This window comes from Pelodiscus sinensis, chromosome 24 (assembly GCF_052426305.1).
Source record: "Pelodiscus sinensis isolate ZL-2025 chromosome 24, ASM5242630v1, whole genome shotgun sequence".
Lineage (NCBI taxonomy): Eukaryota > Metazoa > Chordata > Testudines > Trionychidae > Pelodiscus > Pelodiscus sinensis.
Window position 1 is genome coordinate 8,871,518 of NC_143075.1, and position 17,789 is coordinate 8,889,306.

A 17,789-nucleotide genomic window follows, 5' to 3' on the forward strand; every position below is an offset into this window, starting at 1 on the left:
TATCCCTTCCCCATGCTGGCACAGCAAAGCGCTGACTGGAGGCTTTTGCCCCTATTGCTCCAACTGCCTGTGTTTGTGGTCAATAGGAGCAGCAGGAGACAGTGCCTGTGACACAGAGCAATGTGTGTCCCCAGATAGCTGCATTGGGTAAGTACATCATCATCCAAACCCTGCACCTTCACTTACCCAGACCCCCTCATCCCCAGCCCACTCCTGCACTCTCTCTCCCACCCAGACCCCACACCCAAGAATGCTTCCTGGCAAACCCCTCCACACACTGAACCCCTCATTTTTGGCCCAGCCCCACCCTAGAGCCCATGGGCCCCCACAAAATCCATAGCCTGGGCCCCCTTAGTGGGGAATGTCTTTCTGCTTCTCAGTTGGGGGCCGCATCAATGGGTTTTTTTTTTTTTTTTGGTGTGTGCTTGCTTCTCACTTGTGTGGCCCAGGACTGATTTTTCTTGCAGTCAGTGGCCCCCTATCCAAAAACGGTTTCTGACCCCTGCTTTAAAGAAACTACCGAGAGTTTAAAGCTTTCAAGAAATGTGTTTTGTGTGTTATGTTCTTCAAAACTGTTGAGTCCCCTCACTTCAGGCCAGGAACCTTCATCACCCTCAAATACTCCCCACTCTTTTACTCCCCAAAAGAAAGGAATATTTAAGTGCTCAAAAATGTATGCATTATAATTTGGTAATTTACTCTTTATCATAATGAGACTCTGAACCAAATGTATGAATAGAAGCGGGGGGAGGGCTGGACACAGGAGACAGAGTCAGTCACTTCTAGGTCACAAATCTGAAACCGATGCAGGTCAAAGGTCGCACAAAGTTATTAGCAGCAAATGGCAGGTAGCTTGTGTAAATTCATTGGCGGGGAGGGAGAGGGGTTCAGCCCAACTTTCAATAAACCAGCTTCCATCAACAGAACTCTCGTGAACCCCAACGGTCACAAAGCACGGGCAGGGTCACCAGGACAGGGCTGCTGCCCCGTCACAGAAAAGGTCTCGCCAAGGCAAGGGGACACATGAACTGGGCGACCCTGCGAAGCGGCCAGCGCGGTGCCAGCCTCGGGCCCAGACTCAGAGGCTCCGGAGCGGCGAGTTTTAGGCTGTCGCCGGTAGCGCGCGATGGGCACCATGACGCCAAGTCACCTCGCCCCCCCCCCTCCCCGCGGCCATCAGGACCCGTGTTAATGCGGGACCAGCTGGGGCCTGGCGTTTGGGCAACTGACGTTCAGAATAAAGTCAGCTCCACGCTGCACCCGTCACCAGCACCCGCCTCAGGGCAGCAGCCTGCGGCCCAGCGCCTCCCCCCCAACCTGGCCGGGAGTCCCCAGCCGGGCGCCCGCCCCCGGGCCCAGGCATCAGCCCCCGGCCAGCGAGACCCCGGCCCTGCCATGCGGCATTACCCTGGTAACCATCAGCCCCCCCGCGCCTCAACCCCAAGTACCCCCCCCCGACTCACGGGACGCCTCCAGCTCCCGGGCCGCCTTGGCCGCCCGCTCCAGCCCGGTGGGGTCAAAGTTGCTCCATTTGTCCTTGGGCGTGTGCCGGTCCCCGGCCCCGTCGCCCGCTGCGGGGCCCCCGGCGGAGGGAGGGGGCGGCAGGGCCAGGCCTGCCCCGCCCGGCCCCGCGTCCCCCGTCGCGGGGGGAGAGCCCCGGTTCAGCCCGAACAGCCACGACATGGTGCCCGCGCCACCGCCGCCGGGAGCCAGCCACACGCGGAGCCGCCGCCGCTTCCGCCGCGCAGGCGCGGCGCCGCCCTCCCTGCGTCCATTGGAGCAGAGCAAACGGGCCGCACCACGGCGTGGAACTTCGGATTGGCTACGCTGGGAATGACCTCAGCACGTCCCTCGAGGAGGCCCCGCCTCGGTCACGGGATCCCCTTCCCGACTTCCGATTGGTTCGATGCTGGAGCGGGACGCTACGCGCCGGCTGGGAGGAGTCATCCGATTGGTTAGCGAGGTCGCCGAGGGGGCGGGACTTCGAGTTCAGGATGGGAGGGGAGAAGGGACAAACGGGAAGGAAGCAGGCCGGCGCTTCCCCCTAGCAACGAGAGTGTTGGGGGGCGTCGCTAAGGAGGGAAAGCAGCCGGTTCCGGACATGGCGGAGAAGGCGCTGGGGGTGCGGGGCCGCGGAGCCCGCATTAGGTACCGGGGCGGGGCTGAGAACTGGGGGAGTGACCTGCCGGCGGGAAGGGGTAGGAATCCCACGGGAGCGAACCCCCCGGAGGCAGGGCGAGGAGCCCCAGCGCGGGGGGAGGGGAGCAGGAGCCCTAGGGAGGGACGCCCCTCGATCAGGAACCCTGGGGAAGAGCTACCCCCCCCAAGAGATGGTGGACCCCCTCCCCCCGGGAGGCGATACTGACCTCCCAAAGAAAAGGGGCAGGAACTTCAGGGGAGAGAGCCCAGCAGGCAAAGGGGGGGGGGATCAGCCCCAAGGAAACGACCCCCAGAGGGATGAGGATATGAACCCTGTTGTGAGAGCTTCAGGGCTCTCCTGCTTTATAATGTCCTTCTCTAGCTCCTTCTAAGCCAGGTGCTCGGAGTGCTTTGCATGCATTAATGAATTCATTCTTACACATGCTTCACAGAACAAATGCTAGGTACAAATGACAAAGCTGGTGCAGAGAGGAAAGGTGATTTGGCCAAGATCACACAGCAGCTCAGTGGCACAGCATTGGATCTAGGCAGCTGGCTTTCCCACCCTCTGCTCTGATGGTTCCACACATCATATTATACCATATTCACACATTTGAGGAATTAATGAAAATTGATTTGCAGCGATTGTTTCCAGCAATGCCATTGCTTCCCAAGAGACAGTGGAGAATGTTAAATTAATTTATCCTGAAACAGTCAATCTCTTTATAAAAGAGAAATAAATGGTTCTGCAGAATGTCCGTTTATTTATGACAACAAAAGGTAAAGAGAAAGATATATGAATAATGATAAGGGTTTCTTTTGCCAGATAAACCAATGGTGGTTTTACTCCAGAAGGACTGGAAAAGACAGCCTAGATCTAGTGACCAAATGAAATGTTTCAGAGGAACGAAAAACTCACGAATAAAGCACCTGCTGATCAGCTCATACCTGTAAATATTTAGAGCATAGAAACTAAAACCATGAAGAAAAACAAACTTTCTAGGTTCAGAGTGATCCAGACTCTGCTCTCAAATAATCAGCTCTTCAACATTTCAACTCCACTGACTTATTAAATTCCTAGTAATTTACTTTGATATAAATGAAAGGAAACAATTCATGTCTGCTTCTGTCTTTCAGTTTCCACAATAACCATGTACTTCAGAGCCGAGACACCATGGGAGGCTGCTATTGCTGGAGCCTGTGTTAGACATAATTCACAGCTGAATAGAGACTATTATGCTTAGTTAGACTACAGTGGACATTTCCACCAGTTTCAAGAGTAACACAAATACATACAACACCTGTTATTCAATTTTAAAAAACCACTCAACACTAAAATGTTGTTTTTTCTTTAAAGAGAGAAGCCAAACAAATTCTTTAGCAGCACCCAGAAAACTACTGCTACTCACCACCAAAACCTGAGAGGGCTGGAAAAGAGCCAGATACTGCACAGCAACGAGGAAGAAACTTCATTATTTAAAAAACAAATTGGTAGGATATAAGATAAATCACGATAAAGTCATCTCTTTGACAGTGGGGGCTCTCTTTTTACACATTATATCTTATCTGGAAAAGACTCTGGGCCCTATTCAGGTTTCAAGTTCATGTAAATCAGTACATTGAAACCAATGGAATCAACCAGTTCCAGTGAATCACATCAGGATAAGGACCACTTTATTTAAGCTATAAAAGATTGATGTTCAAGGGATCTCTGTTGTGTTTATATGTATTTATCATAAACATACAAAATACAGATCTTTTAAATCCAAAATGAGAGCAAATATGTTTTACCAAAGGATTTAAAAATTGTGTTAAGTATTAACTCACTTAAGCCTGTTCTATATTTTATATCAAGAATAATGATGGGGCTTTTTTACAGGAAGCAGTGCTGTGGAGTGTGGTCTAAACATCAGGACTGATGAAGCTATACTGTCTAGGGCTAACAAACTTGGCTGTTTTCATAGGGTTGCCAGACGGTTTCACCAAAAGTACGGGACCCTTTCCCCTCCCACTCCACCCCCCCCCAAAAAAAAAAGGGCCGGGAACATTTTGTTGAGGGAGGAAAAAAAACCAAACATCCTGCCTAGCTGCCAAAAATGCAGTTGCAGCCCCTTTAATTGCTCCCCTGCTACTCCGTGTTTCCGTCAAGCACCAAGCCAGGAAAAGCAGAAAATACCGGATATTTTATATGTCTGGTATTTTTTCGATGTATTTACCGGACAGAAGGTGCAAATACCAGACTGTCCGGTTCAGTACCGGACACCTGGCAACCTTAGTATTTCATAGGCCCTGATCCTGCAAATACTTACTACTGGGCCTACTGCTTATACCCTAGTACTTCCCTGGAGATCATGGCACCTTTCTCAGTAGTGAACACTATAGTCAGTAGTCAGTTTTCACAGGGTTCATCCCACAGCACATGAAGTGCTCTGAGATCCTTTGGCATGAAAATCCCTAAGAGCTGTAAAGTTATTGGGCCATATTCTATGCCACAATTATAATGATATGGATAGTGCTTTAAAAGGGGGATAATCCCAAAATACCAATAGTAATCCTCAAAATGACTCTCTCATATCCAGGTTGTTCTATGGTCAGTTCTCATATTTTCAATACTTACCCTGATTGTCTTTTGTTTGCAGCACATTATACAACACCCACACCATACTAGTAGAACTGTGTACCACACAATATGTATAGTACATAGAATAATTCTATCCCTGTGGGGCTGTGAAGCTTAGTTTGTGAAGTGCTGTGAGATTCTTTGACAGAAGTACCTATACTATCACTGGAAAAACTTAAAAAACAACGAGTAGTCTGGCAGCATGTTAAAGACTAACAAAACATGTAGGTGGTATCATGAGCTTTGGTGGGCACAACCCACTTCTACTACCACTGTTATTTCTGCACTGTGCTAATATCGGCTGATAATATACAGCAATCTACTGGTATAATTAATAGCATTTCCTAAATACATATTTTTTTCCCACCTAGAAACTAGCTTGTCTCCATATATAGAGGCGAGTCCCACCATTGATGACTTAGAAGAAAGTTTGCGGAAACTTAAAGTTCAGGTGGACAGCTTAGCTTCAAGTCTGAGTTTTGACCCTGATCAAGACTATGCCATAGAGTCTGGCACAACAGTCAACTCAAGCACCTTCAATTTTATGTGGCCAAGAGTTAATAATGGGTCCTATGGAGAGGCAGACATTGGAGATTCACCGACACAATCTGCAGAGTCAGCGTGGTTTCTGAACCCAAGACATTTAGTCAAGCCACTGGGAGAATATCCGGCACTAACAAGCTTAGGCCTTCCAACATTCTCCACATCATCGGTCAACCGTGTGCCAGGGCTCCTGGGGAGTGAGATTGCAAGTCGGAACTATTTGCCATCACTGGATCTTGCACATACAGAATCTTTCCCAGTGAAGCTCGGTGCTCCTCATGTGATTGGAGTCAGGTCGTTGTTGCCCCCTAAAATCCCAGTGCGGGATCGCTCTCCTGAGAGGGTCACGTCTACCTTAGACAGAGGCAGATCCCTCTCCTTTGATCGTTCTGGGACCAACCGATCCCGTTCATTCTCTCCAGCTCCCAAAAGAACCCGCTGGCTAAGATCTCGCTCACAGTCACCTAGACCCATCTGGAGACCAAATTCTGCTAAGGCAAATGCCTGTGCCCAGCCTCCACCAAACTTTGGCAGGTCCAGATACAGCAGAAAGAAAACGGCTTCAACCAGACAATCACGATCCAGAATATACAAACCAGGAGCCCTGGCTGCCAGGTCCTGTACTCCAGCCAGGATGAATACAAGGGGAACAGTGAACTATTCTTGGAGCCCTTATAGTCTGCCCTCCACTGCCGTATCCTCACCAACAGCTCAGGAGATTAACGAAAGGTAAGAACAGGCTTGCGGGGAGATTCAAGCTTTCCATGAGTTCTTCCTGTCAGCATTAGTCTAGCACATCTTACTAGATAACTGTCAAATGTGACTTTGGTCCATATTCCACACTGGTTTGTCCAAATAGTGAACCAAACACAAGAAAATACATCTTATTCCCAGGCTACATTTTAATTTGTTACCTTAGGGCTTCATCCAGAGTCTTTCCATTAGACTTTAAATGGATTTGGACTCAGTTCCAGGAGTGTTTACTTTAAAACAAATAACCTAAGTCAGGATTTTACTGTAGCTTTTAATGTAACATTGCCTCTGTAGCCTTTTTTAATGAAAGTGAATTTAGTCATGTTGTATTACACTATTGTGGGTTTGGCTCTGGTGACTACAGTTTAAAGCTCAAAAGAGCAGAAGTCACCTCTTCTACTTGCTTTGGATTTAGTCTCTAGCTACACATAAAGGCCAAGATTAGTGACCACACATATATTCACAAGTACAAGGTCTTGTCTGTGTTACAAGTTTTATTAAAGGTACAGTTAAAGTTAGTTATCCATGTGTATAAAAATTCCATAAAAACTACGCACAAAGATAGAAACAGAATCATATTCACCTCTTGAATGATATTCTTATGGTCTGGTGGATGGCTTGCCTATGGAGCATCCATAGAGGGATGGCGCCTCCTGGAGTTTCCTTTAGGGAACTCATTTTAGCCAGTCTAGGAGTCCTAATTTATCCTGTGATTCTGACTCCACCTACACACTTTCCTTATTTGTATTGTATCCCCTAAGAATATTGAAGCACCTCATTTTTCATAGGTTGTTTGTAGCTCTTTTATTCCCATTAGCATTGATGCACAAAGTGCAGCCTGTGGTTAGGGCCTGTCTTAGAACATTGTGACTACCAGAGATCTTGTAGTTAAAAATTACTTTTACGGTTAATTTTTAACAATACCACCCATTTGTACATTTTTTTCCATAATCTTGTGGCATGAGACACTTTTTGATCATATACATTAAGCATATTTTCAGCCTAGTGTGGACTAGTGGACTAGTGTGGCTAAGCAGACACTTTACAGGCATCAGCCTATGGATCTTGCATTTCAGATTTACTTACATACCTAACGCATACTTATCATTTCTAAATACTAGGGCTGTCAATCCTTGTTCACTTATGTGATTAACTCATAAAATTAATGATTAAAAATTAAGTGGTGATTAATCACAGTTTTAATCACTATGCATTCAGTGCTGTAATTAAAATTAATATTTGAAAAAGTAAAAAATACAAAAATAAATTTCAATTAGTATTCTATTTTAACAAAGTGTATTCTGCTCACTTTACATTATTTTAGTACAAATATTTGCACTGTAAAAATGATTAATAAATAGTATTTTTCAATTCATTTCATACAAGTGCTGTAGTGCAGACTTTTTATCGTGAAAGTGCAATTTACAACTGTAGATTTTTTTTTTTGGTTACATAACTGCACTCAAAACTGAAACAATGTAAAACTTCAGCATCTACAAGTCCATTCTGTCCTACTTTTTGTTCAGCCAATTGCTAAGACAAACAAGTTTGTTTACATTTACAGGAGATAATGCTTCCTACTTCTTGTTTACAGTGTCACCTGAAAGTGAGAACCCCCAATCACATGGCACTTTTTAAGCTAGCATTCCAAGGTACAGGTTGGACCTCCAAAACATGTTTCTGGACCAGGGAGTCCTGACTGGGAGCCCCAGTGACAAAAGGGCTGGTGGCCCCGATAGCTCAGTCAGGGCTGTAGCAGCCCCGGTAGCAGCTATGGCAGCCCTAGTAGCGGAGGTGGGGCATGGACGCGGCAACTGCTTCAGTCCCAATAACGGGGCTGGGGCTGGGGATACACAGCTGTAGGAGCCCCGGTAGTGGCGGCAGGGTCGTGGATGCAGGAGCCGCTTCAGCCCAGGTAATGGGGCTAGGGCTGGGTATACACAACCATGGCAGCCCAGGTAGCGGGGCTGGGGATATGGCAGTCCGGGCTGCCGGGGCCACAGCAGCATGGCTGCCCAGCAGGGGGACATGGCCAGGGCTGGCAGTGAGTAGGGAAGGCAGGCTGGGGGGCCAGTAGTAGAGGACCTCCCCATGTCCAGCAAATTCCCTCATTCAGGATCGGTCAGGTCCTGAGGGTGCCGGATCAGAGAGGTCTAACCTGTATTTATGTGATAGACATTCTAAATTTTCATATGTTCCTTCATGTTTTAACCATGATTCTAGAAGACATACTTCCATGCTGATGATGCATTCATTAAAATTGTGACTAAATTCCATGGGGAAGAATTGTATGTCTCATGCTCGGTTTTACCTGTATTTGGCCGTATATGCTATGTTATAGCAGTCTCGGAAGATGACCCGGCCCACGTTCGTTTTAAGAATACTTTTTCACTACAGATTTTACAAAACTCAAAGAATGTACCAATGTAAGATTTCTAAAAATACCTATGGCACTTGACCGAAGATTTAAGAATCTGATGTGCCTTCCAAAGTCTGGGAGGGACGAGATGTGGAGCATGCTTTCAGAAGTCTTAAAAAGAGCAACACGCTGATGTGGAAACTACAGAATCCAAACCACCAAAAAAGAAAATCAAACTTCTGCTGGTCACATGTGACTTTGATGATGAAAATGATCTGCTTTGGATCATTATCTAGCAGAACCCATCATCAGCATGGATGCATGGCCTCTGGAATAGTGGTGGAAGCATGAAGGGACATGAATCTTTATCTCATGTGGTACATAAATATATTGCGATGCTGGCTATAACAGTGCCATGCGAATTCCTGTTCTCACTTTCAGGTGACACTAAACAAGAAGCAGGCAGCATTATCTCCTGCAAATATTTGTCTGAGCAATTGGTTGAACAAGAAGTAGGACAGAGTGGAGTTGTAGGCTGTAACATTTTACTGTGTTTTATTTTTGAATGCAGTTATTTTTGTATAATTCTACAGTTAAGTTCAACTTTCATGTTAAAGAGATTGCACTGCATTACTTGTATTAGGTGAATTGTAAAGGACTTTCTTTTGTTTTTTACAGTCCAGATATTTGTAATAAAAAAAAAAAATAGAGTGAGTGCTGTACACTTTGTATTCCATGTTGTGGCTGAAATCAATATATTTGAAAATGTAGAAAACATCCAAAAACATTTAAATAAATGGTATTCTATTCTTTAACACTGTGAGTAAATGTGTAATCAATCAAAATTAATTTTTTCATTACACAATCAATTTTTTATCATTTGACAGCTTTACTAAATACTGATCACTCTTATACATCTGTAATCCTACAATTTAAATCTGTTTAGCACAGAATGGTTTTATGTAACATGATCCTGTCACCAATGTCATTGGAGGTGCTAACTATTGTGGCAGGGTAACCCCACTTCTGGATCCCAGCACCCTACTCAGTCCTTAATCTGGCAGTCTCAGTACTACGCTATTAGCCCTTGGCAGGGTTTGAGCTCTTGTCCCTCAGCTAGAAAGGGCATTGCCCCGGGTCAGCACTGTAAAAACAGTGCTCTCCAGCTCTAAGCTGGATTCTCAGGCTGCCAGGAGAAGGGGGGCCTGAAACCAATGTTTGGAGCTCCCCCCTCTGCTGTCTCTGGCAATGTTGCGGTTACCTTTCTCAATTTGTCTGGTTCTCTCCCTGTATGCTTTGGTCTCCTCACTCTGCTTCCTCCCCCTCCTTGTGGGGGTGGGGGGTGGGGGGCTTCCTTTTAAAAGGCTCTAAGACAGCATCAAGTGAGATCACCTGGCTGTAATTGATTTACAGCAGCCCTATCTCCTCTGCTCCTGATTAATCAGGGCTGTTGCTGCCTCTTAGAGCTGCTTTTCTCTCTATCTATTGTAGTCCTCCATCCTGACCCTGTCATGCTATTGTTTTAAGAAAAGTGGGTTAACAAATGATTACCTGTGTTATAGGGCAGTCATCCTCACGTTGTCTTGTGCTTTAGAGCTGTATTAGTATACAAAGTCCTATGGTGTGTGTGAGCCAAGATTGCTTTATATATAACAGACTTTACACAGAATCCTGGAAATGAAAAGTTAAAGCTAGTGATAACATTTTTTACTTCTTCTCTCAGACACAGCTCTCTGCTTGAACTAATAGCGCACAATACAACACACCTTTAACTCTGTCCAATAGGGATGTCAGTCTTGCAGCACTCTGTTCCGCATCACCATATACAGCCAGATGTCCCCTACCACTTTATCTGGAAAATCACGTGTGTTGTGGGTGAGGGGGCTAGAACTAGAGATGTGAATATTTACCCTGTTATCCAGTAAGCCTCACCCTTAATGGTAATTACGGTTAACCGATGGGGGCTGGAGCAGGCCCCCCACCCACTGTGGATCGGGGGCTGCTCCTGCCCTGCAGAGCCTACCCGGGTGGGGCCAGCTGGTGTCACCATAAGCCCTTCAAAAATCTATTTAGGTGCTCAAAAATTGTACAACTAAACTCACTATTCACTTTGGGCCACAGTTTATAAAATGCCGTGAATTCCCCAGCCAAGAGATGTTCTAGAAATGCAAGGGCTTGCTCTTGTTGGTCAATCAGGTTTTTGCAGACTCTTGCCGAAGGTGCTGTTGGGAGGTCCCTGATCGAAATGTCCCCGTATCAGAAGGAGCTGACTCGACTCAGGCTGGAGCGCCTGCGTGTGGAGGAGGAATGGTTATTAGAACTAAAGAGGCAGCAAGAACTGGAGCGAACTCGGGGTCCAAAGCCAAAATGGTAAGTGCAAATCCTGAACCTTGTGGGTAGTCCAGATGGGTAGGCTGCCCGCTGGGGTTCTCCAAGGGAAAAAGAACCCAGGTCAGATTAAAACTCCATGGCTGCTACTGCATATACAGTGTGGTAGGGAAATAACTTCCCAATTCCCTAGAGTGCTTCAGAAATATTATCATCCCTCTCTGAAATCAAGCCAGTTTTCTCAGGACGTAGGTTTCTGACCTTTATCTCTGCAGGACCCCATATTATGAGCCAAAATGGATCTGTGCATGCACGCACATTTTGTGAGTGCAGATTGGCACTAGGCACTGAAAATGTAAGAGCTACTATTCAACCAGCAGAGGGAGCAAAAGCTAACCAACAAACTCAGAAACCTGAAAAAAATACCAAATAGTCCTGCAGCACCTTAGAGACAGCAAAAAAATGTAGATGGTGTCATGAGCTTTTGTGGGCACAGCCCACTTCTTCAGATGAAGTATTGATGATGCTAATGGAAGTAGCCGTCTCCTCTTGTGCTCCATGAGAGATGGGGCGGAGGAGAGGGGCTCATGGGAGGAGGAAATCAGCATTTGCTAAAGAGTAAAGCTGTAGTGTTAGTGTCTGTAAAGTGGGAGAGTGTTCTGTTAATGTAATGGGAAGTATAGAATCATAGAATACTAGAACTGAAAGGGACCTCGAGAGGTCATCAAGTCTAGTTCCCTGCTCTCATGGCAGAACCAAGCACTGTCTAAATCATCCCTGATAGATGTCTATCCAACCTGCTCTTAAATATCTCCAATGATGGAGATTCCACAACTTCCGTAGGCAATTTATTCCAGTGCTTAACCACCCTGAGAGTTAGGAAGTTTCTCCTAATGTCTATCTTAAACCTCCCTTGCTGCAGTTTAGAGCCCATAAACCAGTCTGTACACGCACAATTACAATTACAGAAGTACTCCAGGACCTCAGCCTTGTTAGTACGTGGACAGATAGTGAGAAATATTTTATGACTGAGTCTCTTAAAGAGCATTTCCCAGACTGAGGGTCACTTGGTCCTGTATGTCCATTAGTGACCTGTGAGGGCTCTGTACCATCCTTCTGAATTGGGCCCTACCCTGGGCAGGTAGTAGCACATTGAGGCTTCCTGTAGACTTAATGAACTTCCTTTCCTCCAGTGTCATGTACAGATCTGTCTCATCACAAGAGGATGATGGAACAGAGTACCATGTGCATCCCACCAGGAAGTCATAGGACATCCAAGAGAGAAAGGCAGGGCTCTGGAGAGGCAAGATTCTCTGCACACAGATATTTGGGGTTGAGGTTAGTTCTTTTTCAGGTCCAGGCATCCGATAGGTTTGTGTGTTGGGTGGAAATTCACAAATACAAAGGTAATGAATGCAGCTTTTTCATGGCTTCCACACTAGCCCAGCTCAGATGGGCGTTTGGAAGATTTAGAGCTCGAAGGAAGAGTCCAGAGGACAAGGGATGATTGGGGGAAAAAAACCACTGATGTGGTACCAAAGCCCTGTGCCTTTTATTGTTAGTCCCCTCTCAGGGACTGTCCAGTACTGTTGTTTCTCTTTTCCAGGTATGAGATGAAGAACTCCCAGTTTCATTATGAAGCCCACAAGAATAATGAGTTACTGAGGAGCAGCCAGGACTTGCAGTCTGTGTATAACTATAGGCAGGAACTGGCATCAGTGTCCAAGGAATTCCAACAGCATCTGAAACCTGCTCACCTGCACTCTCTCTAATAACAAAAACACATGGGAAGAGCTCGAACTAACCTGTACTGGAAGCAGATGCAAGCAGAGACTCCAGCTTGTGAATTCTGGGATGTCCATGTGCTGCGGTTAATGAACAGGAAACAAGATGGTAGAAAGGGGAATTCTTTGGATCCAGTTGCCAAAGGGCCAGTCCCACCCCGATGCATCTTCATTGCCTTCTGCACTGAATTTGGTTCATTATTGTAAATAACAAATCACAAATTCTATTCATATCTGTGCTCCAGGCCAGCAGAAAATCGTGCTGGCTCTCTGCACAGCAGGGGGCAGGGGACTTTTACCTACGAGGAATGATCCCTAATCAACTTACTTGCAGCATAAAGAGCCTTTTAATGAAGTGTTGGGAAAGGCAGAAAGGAAAAGTGAAGGGTCTCAAACCATAGAAAGGTTGGTCTATAATGAGGACATCAGACACAGACCTAAAGCCCTTGCTGTCAGATCCTGCAGCTTGGGAGGATGAAAAACACAGAATATGGCATTGATTGGCTCGGACATGTTAATAAATAACAGAATGGCATTTGTTCAGCGTTTCCACTGACTGTATCCTTTTTTTCAACACTTGCTTCCATCAAAGTGCAGTTTAAGAACGAGTCCCCGCTCTTCATTTTTTTCTTTAATCCCTTCTGTAATTAACTGCTGGCAAGTAAAGTATTCCAAAACCAGCCAGTTGCCCAGGGACAGCGGCAAACAAAAAGCGAACTGCTTCCTACAGCAACTTATAAATGTTAGCATTTTGGTGCTACTTGATCCCAAGATGCAATGGAAACAGTTCTGGAAACCAAATAAAAGGCAGGCTGGCGCGTTAGTTTGTTTTGAAGATTTTAGCCTGCAGCATCCATTAGTTACACAATTTACAAGCAACCAGTCCCGGGATGATCCGTCTCCATTCTCAAAACAGTATAATTAATTCTGCTTTAATAACTTTCTAATTAACATTTTAAATCCTCCATCAGGGGCATTAGAATATACTGATTGTTTTAATAACACTATCACCAGTTGTCATTGCAAGCAATGGGCTTGAGTATAGGCCTTGGTTTGGAGCACTTCAGCTATCCAGCATAGATAATCTATTTGCTACACTAAAGGCAAAATAGTCTGAGAGGGGAGCTGGGACTAGGGACTCATTTCACAAGTCCAGAAGGGCCCAAATAAAGAAGAAAATTAAAAATGTCTTTTCTCTCCCAGCTCATTTATGTCTGACAAACAGATTGGCATTATCCTCTACTGGAGAGATCAATAGTTGCTGTAGTTGTTTACCTCTCCTGGGGAAGCTACTGCACTAACCTGCCAGTCTCACACTGGGAGAAAGTAACAGAATTACTGAGAATATGGGTACTTCTTTAAAATCCATTCCAGTTCATTTACAGTTGTATTGATCTGCAGTGTATAGGACAGAAAGATACCATGTTAGGCAACAGATCACCCCCCCTTTTCCCATCAGTACCCTTAGATAAATTGAAATGTTTAAAATTACATTTCCTTCTCATTGTTTATACTGGCTTAGCTTTTGCATTTCGGTGCAAGCTTGAAGTGAACCCAGTCGGTTTCACTTGCTTCTCGTGTATTAGCAGGATGCTACTGTGCGTGGGTTGTAAATATCACTGGGAGGTTGGAGTTTAAATAAATAAAACTTTTAACTGAAATAAAACTCCTAACAGTTGTATTAGGTTTTATTAAATTTCCTCCTCCTCCTCCCCCCCTAAAACCACTCCAAAACCTAAACAGTGGGCTATGCTTCCTGACCCCCCCCCCCACCTCTAAAGCAGTAAGAGCTGCACTAGAAAATGAACACCCTTACATGATAGACAGTCCAGTGGCCAGAGCACAGGACTGAACATGAGTAGTGCTTGTTTCTTTTCCCAAGTCTGCTACTGACTTGTTGCGTGAACCTGGACATGTCATTTTGTCCCTCAGTTTTCTTATTTCTAAAATGGGGATCATGAGAGTTACCTTTGTAAAGTGCTTTGAGATCAGTAGATAAAGAGGACGATATAGGGCCTAGGTATTATTGCCATGTGGTTGTGCGATGAATTTGTGACTAGAATTTAAGCTATAGGGATTTGTACTATACCTATGTAAGGTTTTTCTGACTGAAAGATGGCAAAACTCCCATGACTTCAGTGGAAGCCAGGATTTCACCCTGTGTGTTGTGGTAGCATGAGCAAATGATCACTGTTAACATATTCTGCATAGTACACATAGGCCAACTCTTTTCAAATGCCTAAATAGGGATTTAGGAGTTTAACTTTAGGCAGCTGTGTTTAAAAAATGTGACTCATTATGTCTTTGTTCAGAAGTGGTTCTTTCATCTCACTAGTTTGTTCTTCCCTTTCATGTGATTGTTTTCTCTTGGGATGACTGTTGTGTAGAAATTCTGTATAAATGAGAAACCTGGATGATTAATAAACTATTGCAGACTCTACCTCATGAATAACCAACATTCCAAAGGTCTGGATTTTGCTGATTCTAGGAACATGAATGAAATGAGGCAGCAAACAGCCCATCTCACAACAACTTGGGGATTTTTAAAAGACACTAAGGGATTTGGGAATTCCACTTAGGAATGTAATAGCATAGTCGATTAACGGAGAAGCAAAAGCTTATAGACTACATGCATTGCCCTCTATTCCTACCCCCCGAACCAATACATTTTTTAGCAGGCTGGCCAACAGCCCCGCTCAGTTCTGGCTCATGCTGGGTCCAAGACCTACCCCTGCTGTGGCTCTGCGTTTAAAGTGTATTAGGAGCCGGGTGGGCAGGCAGCCCGACTTAGTTCCAGTTCGGGCTGGGTTTGGGAGTTCAGACTCCTCCCTGACGGGCTGCTGCCACCCTGCACTGCTGCCTCTTTATCAGAGGCAGCAGTATAGGGCGACAAGCAGCTGGTCTACAAGGGGAGCGGGTTTTTAAACTGGGTCCCCTCACAGACTAACTCCCACCTGGCACCCCACGCTGCTGCTGGCCCCGCCCCTGGGGACTATAGACGAGCCGACTAACTGATAAGAATTCATGAGGTTGCTCGACTATTCAACTAACCAATATTTAACATCCCTAATTCCACTCCCATTGAATTCCCATGGAATATGAGAGCTCAAATGCTCCTGAAACCTTTGCAGTCCCATCCAGCTCACATACACTGTTCTCTGTTCCAAAGAATCGTAACATTTATGGCTTACACTAAATCACCTAACGTGCAAATGTGGTCACAAGTGACCAGCAACATTCAGCTGTAGTCTACACCCATTTACCCCTGTGCATCTCCTGTAGCTGCATTCACTTAACATAGATTTTTGCCCTGTTTACTCCAAATCCAACATTCACAGCATGGAACTCAAAGCCAGAATTTTCTTCCTACCAACATGGGAAACTGAATGCAGGATTGGAAAAAATCAAGTGCTGTCCCTTCTGCTTTGTAATAAACCAGTGGTATCAGAAGGGGGACGGGTGGGCCCTTTTTAGGTAAGTGATGGTGGATTATAATTTACATGCAGAGTCAAAGGAGTACTGTATTTACTGCTAGAGAAAATGTGGTTGCAGTGTGCATTGAATTAAAGAAGATTCTCTTCTCATATGTTCAGCTGAGCCTAAGGTTCTCCCTGCAAGCTTTACGAGCCCAAGAAATTTTCTCTTCTCCTTTTCCCCTGCAGTTGCTGCTGTTGCATTGGATTGAGCCCATTTTCTCCCAGGGCTGTGCTGTCCATTTGCAAACAATGGTGTCTCCCTTCCCCCCCCCCCCCCCCATCCTCTGCAATCATGCAGTTTGGTGGTGATAAAGGAGAGGAAGCTCCCCCAAGGCAGAAGCCACTTGTTCGGCAGCACTCTCATTTTCAGGGCAACTGCAAATGTTGGTTACCTGCTGCTCTGGTTCCTCAGGAGATTTTAAAGGCTGGGATTTAATAAACTTCTTCATGGCAGAGTGCTGGAAACAAGCCATCCAGCCCCCTCTGGCTGCAGCGCAGGTAGCTGCTTCCCCATCAGCATGCAGAAACATTGACTTCAGCTTATGGCAAGGACTCGCAGTGCTGCAGGAGAGTGCACCCGGGAAAAGGGAAGCCCTGAACAAAACTCCATTGCTCTCGGGAGCCTTTCATTCCTCACGTTGTCAGAGCACTTTCCTGGCAGGCTGAATGCTTCTCCTCGGGCCTGGGGAAACTGGCCTAGCTTTTATACCCCACAGAGCCATATCCATGACAAACACCCTCCCACAGCCCCTTAAAGCGCCATTGAAGTCAAAAGTGCAATTTATCCCAGCTTAGTACTGACTTCAGTAGCCCTCTGGGCACCTGCAGCTCTGAGCAAACAGGGCCTCCCTGCTGCTTGGACCCAATTGCTCAACCACATAAGCCAGAGTGCAGCTTCATGCTGGAGTATGTTTGAGCCTGGGCTGTTGCAGAAAGAAGCTGCAAGCAGAATTCTTCACCCTGGAACAGCAGCAAGGCTTGTTATGAGTTAGGAGAACAAAACCAAACAGAGCTAAACTCTGCAGCTGGGGCCAAATACACGGGCTTTTCCAGCAGAGAACTGCTAAGGGCAGCTAGCCCAGCATAGGTAACAAGGGAACTAGATTGGAAGGGTTACACTCCCTTTCCCAATGAAGCAAGTACCTGACTGGCAGGCAATATTCTGAAGACTTACTATGCCTCCACCAAGGTAGGCTGGGGAACCTGTGCCAGGTCCCACCAGTGGTCCCAGCTAGTGCAGGCGCCAGCACCAGGGACTTCAGAGGAAGGTGGAAGGACCCCCGAATGGGCACTAGTGGACTAGCCTGCTCGTAGCAGAAGTTCCTTTCCAACCTCCTCAGAAGCTTGGCTGACACCCTAAAACCACAAGGATTTCATTCCCAAGTGTTTAAGTTTCAACTACTGCAACCCACCCAGCCTGGCTGAATGTTTGAGGTTCACAGGCACTGCTGTCACGATCCTATCTGCTAAGGCCCATTTTTTATGATTGCAAAAGGCATTTACTTTCCTGCTTTTTTTAAAGCCATGTACATTCCTGGAGGCATTATTCCAAGAACAGAACACTGGCTCATTCACATTTGCCTTTTAAATCTACACCTAAACTGTACACAGGCTGTGTCACGGAAGTTAAAATAAAGCCAAAGATGTCACAAAGGACAATGGGGAAAAAAACTTAAGACCTGTAGCGTGCTTTATAACCTACCCTTGTGGCAGTGACAGAAATAGTCAACATTATTGTGAATCTTATCTAGGTATTTCTAATACACCAGCATGCGAGAAATCCTGCT

General features: G+C 45.8%; 2 protein-coding genes across 4 annotated transcripts in view; one reads left to right on the forward strand and one right to left on the reverse strand.

Moving 5' to 3' along the window:
• Nucleotides 1-1,781, reverse strand: part of LOC102462273 (ATPase family AAA domain containing 3A) — a 75,723-nt gene extending 73,942 nt beyond the window's left edge. The window contains exon 1 of the mRNA XM_075906421.2: nt 1,464-1,781. Coding sequence (XP_075762536.1) covers nt 1,464-1,683 — 220 coding nt within the window. The 5' untranslated portion in view covers nt 1,684-1,781. The remainder of the gene's footprint in view (nt 1-1,463) is intronic.
• Nucleotides 1,782-1,984: 203 nt separating this feature from the next.
• On the forward strand, nt 1,985-14,192 carry LOC102451115 (uncharacterized). 3 transcript variants are annotated; one of them, XM_075906423.2, is made up of 6 exons: nt 1,999-2,148; nt 2,966-3,089; nt 3,497-3,630; nt 5,131-6,031; nt 10,611-10,784; nt 12,349-14,192. In XM_075906423.2, the coding sequence occupies exons 2-6, from the start codon at nt 2,974-2,976 to the stop codon at nt 12,512-12,514; spliced, it is 1,491 nt and encodes a 496-aa protein (XP_075762538.2). In that variant the 5' UTR covers nt 1,999-2,148; nt 2,966-2,973; the 3' UTR covers nt 12,515-14,192. The 3 variants fall into 3 exon arrangements, with proteins under 3 accessions (XP_006124723.3, XP_075762538.2, XP_025041241.3); XM_006124661.4 differs by lacking the exon at nt 2,966-3,089 and having other exon boundaries at nt 1,985-2,148; XM_025185456.3 differs by lacking the exon at nt 1,999-2,148 and having other exon boundaries at nt 2,162-3,089.
• Nucleotides 14,193-17,789: the final 3,597 nt, after the last annotated feature.